The sequence below is a fragment of the Rutidosis leptorrhynchoides genome, chromosome 2, assembly GCF_046630445.1.
Source record: "Rutidosis leptorrhynchoides isolate AG116_Rl617_1_P2 chromosome 2, CSIRO_AGI_Rlap_v1, whole genome shotgun sequence".
Lineage (NCBI taxonomy): Eukaryota > Viridiplantae > Streptophyta > Magnoliopsida > Asterales > Asteraceae > Rutidosis > Rutidosis leptorrhynchoides.
Window position 1 is genome coordinate 643,773,198 of NC_092334.1, and position 5,455 is coordinate 643,778,652.

General features: G+C 34.2%; 1 protein-coding gene across 1 annotated transcript; it reads left to right on the forward strand.

Moving 5' to 3' along the window:
- The first annotated feature begins 2,769 nt into the window (after positions 1-2,769).
- Positions 2,770-5,455, forward strand: LOC139893743 (uncharacterized protein At1g76660-like). Its single transcript, XM_071876919.1, has 3 exons — positions 2,770-3,257; positions 4,053-5,076; positions 5,215-5,455. The coding sequence occupies exons 1-3, from the start codon at positions 3,198-3,200 to the stop codon at positions 5,382-5,384; spliced, it is 1,254 nt and encodes a 417-aa protein (XP_071733020.1). The 5' UTR covers positions 2,770-3,197; the 3' UTR covers positions 5,385-5,455.

A 5,455-nucleotide genomic window follows, 5' to 3' on the forward strand; every position in this document is an offset into this window, starting at 1 on the left:
GACGAAAATAGTTTTTTTTTTTTTAAAAAAAGAAAAAGGAGTTACTATTGAGGAATAGTAACCCCTTTTGCTCAATTGTATATAGTATTAACTAGTTTACGAACCCTCGCTTTGCGCCGGGGGTTCATTTTTTAATGTATTTTATTGCGTTTAGTTTTTAAAATTATTTCGGGGCTAACGATGATATCGTTGAAGCGCAACTCGAGTCGAACTAAAAGGAATAATACGTGAAAGTTTTAAATGTTATTTTCAATTAACAATACATATGCATCTCCGCGTTTCACTATGGAATTGTCGACTTTTAAAAATTTAAAGCAAAATCAACGTGTATGAATAGTACCTCAAATATTTAGCGTTTTTTAAAAAGCGTCCGTTTTGCGCATATTTAGTGACATTGTGTTCCTAAAATTATTTCAACTTTAACGATGGTGCCGGAAAAATTTAACCCGTTTCGAGCGGGAAGATATGTTAAATATTTGGGTGGAGTTTATATAAGATTTTTTTATGAAAATAGGCATTTGACACATGACCCCCTGTTTGGGGGGTCGATTTTAATTTTTGAAAAAAGTGTGGGGATTTTTTGGAAAATAAAAGAAAGGTGGGGAAAAAAGGTAGAATGACGAAAATGTCCTTGATACTATTCATGGATTTTGTGTAATAGTTAATATGGTAATATAATCGATAATCGATAATTACTGTTGTGTGCAAAAAATTAAACTTGTAACATAGAAAAGAGAGATTATTTTTATACTACTAAACTTTTATCAGACACTACTTTTGAACATTTTTCCTTTTAATCACCTAAAATACATCCACCCCATTTTACTTGTGAAAAAAGACAAAATGATCCAAAACAATTGTTTAGTGATGAATAACTTAAAAAAATCTTACTTTTACCTATAAAACTGTGTATTCCACATCAATAATATATATATATATATATATATATATATATATATATATATATATATATATATAGAGAGAGAGAGGGGTAGGATCAAGAAGGAAGTAACCAATTGGGGGAAGCGGGGGAATCAAAAATTCTTTTTTTTATTTCATTTTTTGAAAAACTTTGTTCACGAACATTATAGATGGGATGAAAATATGAACATTTAATAAAGACACTTTGTGATAAATGTTTTTATTTTGGCGGAAAAACGCTCGAAGAAGTAATATATAACAATTATCGTGTTTTTCGAGCGTATGTTGAGGTTTTAGCTATTGGGGTTTAGATATTAGGGTTTAGATATTATGGAGGTGTGGGTCTTAGTTGATCAAGTAATTTCGAAGTAAATTAAATGGGGAAAAGAAAAGCAAGTTGATCAAGGAAGTGTACAGAAAGTGAGTAGGCTGTTTAAATACACAGTAGAGGAGAGCTTAGTTCGATACACACACACACACACACACACACATAGTTTACTCCGTATCATATTCACATATTCACTTGAAATTGAATTTCTAAGTTTTAAGTTCTTAAGTATGTTCGTTCGACTACTATAATATTGTACGGGTATTATTAATTCAAGTTTTAACAGTGTGAAGATAATACAAGTGAAGAAATAAAAAGTGTAAGATGTTTAAAGCTACAAAGAATACCCAGCGAGAGGTACAAGCAACAGAGCATGGCGTACAAGTCTACAAAGCATGAGCATAGTGTCGGCAGACCAAGTTGAAGTGCCAAATTAACTTTCTGATGAGTATGAATTTTTTATATGTTACAAAGTTGGTCAATGTTCCCTAATATTTCTATCTAGTGGTACTACAGTATATTTTTGCTACAAGTTAATAAAACCACCTACACCTATTACAAAACTATGGGCTGGTTCCCTTTCAAAACGGTATGAATATCGGTTACTTTACACGTTTCATTTTCTCACTAAAAACCTCATAAAAGGAAAGAAGTAAATCACTTATTTTCTCAGAAATTATCTCTCACCAGTCACCACTATCACTCTTATCTGTCACCGTCGATCCGTTTATTATTGTAAATCTATATATCTATTTAACTACCCCTTTTCTTAACTATCCATCTCAAAACAGGTTCATTTTATGATCGTTGTAAAGTCTTGGTTTTCTTGTTAATTAATTCAGTCAAAGTAATGTAAATTAAATAACGTCAACAATTTTTGGAATACCTGATGAGTATAACTTAGTGATGGAAGAATCCAAACTGATAACTTCTTGATGAGAAGACACATCGGAGGTTTCAAGATCTTCCGACGGTTTCAGCGGCGGAGGACGGTGGCCGGCAGGAATCTTGAGAGGTGGAGGTGGTGGTTGAGCAACTAGAAGAATCACCATGATTATACGGAGCTATTCGTGCTGATAACGTGTTGTAATTTAGTAGTTTATTACTACCTTTTGCCTAAGCTTAAATATTAAAGAGTAGTAATTGAGAGAAAGAGAGAGGAGTATATATTTCATATATATGTAAGAATGGTGCACTGAGTGATTACATTTGATTACATATTTATACTACAAATTTTACTGTGCAAATAGGTTAAATAGTAATATCCGTGATCATTCACTTGCTTTATCATTATCCGTGAATTTGATCATCCAGTTGATTTGTCTTTATCATAACAAAAATGATTTTATCATTTATTGATTTAAAGTGAGAGAGAATTATTTGGCACGCGCAATCCAGAGTGTTGTGCTGATCTCCTTTTGAGGCCAAATAAAACCAAAGCCTGTTTATCATCTTTCCCTTTCTCTTTTATCTTTTATCTTTTATCTTTTATCTTTTCTCTTTCTCACTTGTATCACCATCACCCACAAAAACTAAAACTTAATAAATTAAAAAAAAATTCACAACAGCAGCAACTACAATGGCATCCCTTTATTTCATCCTTTGATCATTCCTATTTTACTTTATATCTTTATTACCCATTTCCCAATTCCCTATTTTTTTCATAAATCTTCCATCTTTTTTACCAAATCTGTAACCTGTCAGCTTCTGCTCCACAGCTCAAATACTATGTTGTAACCTCACATACACACATACATATACATACACACTTGCACTTACTTAATACTTGTTTAGATCCAATGTCTAATTAGGGCAGAGTGGTTTTCAAGAACTTAAGTTATTAGTCATCATTCATCAAGTGGATGTAACTTTTTGTGTGTGTTTGTTTTCAAGAATTGTGATCACAAGGTTAAAAGGGGTACAATTGATTGACTGATTTTAGCTTAAAATGGCTTCTGAGCAGAATAGATTTCTGCAGCAACAGCATCAACAACCACCTTATTCCCGGGTAAATTTTGTAACCCTAGCTCATTTTTAGTTATATTTAAGTTAGCCAATTTTTGCTGAATTATTTAAGTACTTAAGAGAGCTCATCATTTACTTTTTCAGATCTGTTTATGTTATCTCTAAATACTGTTTGTAATGTACTTTAAACTCTACACTCTAATTAAATTAGACCATTGCTGATCTTATTTCAGATCTACATTGTGTTTATTGACAATTTATAAAAAAAAATGGATTTAGATGTTGCAGATCTGTTTCTGGGTGCTTATGTTTTCTATTAAAGCTACTTAATTTATAGTGTACCTGTCATTTATAGCTCAAGAAATCAAATTGTGATCAAACCCCACAACATTTATGCTAAGAAAATAATGAGTTATTTGATCAGAATCTTGAAAAGTGAAAACCATCTGAAAGCCCATTCTAGTTAGACTATGGGGGCCAAATAGTCAATAATTGAAAGTTGGGTTCATATTATGGATTTGCCTATTTAGGATGCCTATTAAAGAATTGTATGTGTTTCTAAATTTACAAGTTCAATAATTATCTACAAATGGAAGGTCTTGTGGAACAATAGTTGTATTACATTGCATTGCAATAAGCATTATTGTATATACATAACTAGCAAGTATATTATTATGTTATTAATCAATAATCAATGCAATAACTGCTTACATTAATATTGGAGGGTGATGTTGTTTAATGTTCATAGTATGTTTAACTTGCTTTATACGTTATCTTCTTGCTGAACAAGTTCAAAAGTGAGAAAAAAAAATGATTTTTTTGTTCAATCTTGCTGCAGCGAAAAAGATGGGGAGGCTGTTTAAGTGGTTTATCTTGTTTTGGGTTGCAAAAAGGTGGAAAACGAGTGGTGCCCGCATCTCGTATGCCCGAAACGAATGCAACAACAAACCAACAAAACGGGAGTCAAACTGCCAGTTTGACCAATCAGAATAACTCGGTTCACCCGTCACTTTTAGCTCCACCATCTTCACCTGCATCCTTTACAAATTCCGCATTACAATCTACAGCCCAATCACCAAACTGTTTCTTATCTGCAAACTCACCGGGCCCGTCTAACTCAATGTTTGCCACCGGCCCATATGCTCACGAGACCCAACCCGTATCACCACCCGTTTTCTCAACCTTTACAACCGAACCATCCACGGCCCCACTTACACCACCGCCCGAGTTAGCCCATTTAACCACACCCTCATCACCAGATGTCCCGTATGCACAGTTCCTTTCGTCAAATTTGAATCTTAAAGGCCATAAGAACAATAATTATATGAATATGAATTCAAATGATCTTCAAGCAACATATTCTTTATACCCCGGGAGCCCGGCTAGTACGCTTAGGTCACCGATTTCACGAGCATCGGGTGAAGGTTTATCATCATCTGTCAGCCCAAAATGGGACCCGTCAACGCCTTCTCAAGAAAAAGGATCGGATCCAAAGTTACCGCAAGATGCTAACTTTTTCTGTCCCGAGACATTTGCACAGTTTTATTTGGATCAGTCTTCGTTTCCTCATTCGGGTGGTAGGTTAAGTGTGTCTAAAGAATCAGATGTTTATTCCAATGGGGTTCAAAGTAGGCAGAGTAAAGTTTGCAAGCAAGATATCGAAGAATTAGAAGCTTATCGAGCTTCTTTCGGGTTTAGTGCTGATGAAATTGTGTCCACACCTCATTATGTAGAGATTACTGATGTTATGGATGAATCGTTTTCGATGATGCCATCCGGGTCCCATAAGATGCACGAGGACAAAAACATACCAGCAACTCACTCTAGCAGGAGTGAGCCGAGTTCATGTGATGCTTTAAAAGGTGAATAATAATAGTATCCAATTGTTTATGCACAATGTATTCCTACAAACATTAAAAATCCATCTGATTTTAGAGTTTGTTACTTAGGAGTGTTAATTTTATGATAATCGTATAACATTTTGTTTTGTTTGAGTATAGATGTGAGAGAACCTTCGGAGCATTGTTTGACGGATGATGAAGACGTATTTTCAAAAATGGGTGGTTCAAGAATGAGCGGGAAATATCATGGGTCAAATTCTGATGCAGAGATCGAGTATAGAAGAGGAAGAAGTTTAAGGGAGAGCAGAGGAAACTCGAAATGGGCATGAAATTTGCATAGTTGGCTTTTGTATGTATTTATAAATATTAATGTGCTTGTTTGCTCTATCTGTTCCTCCCC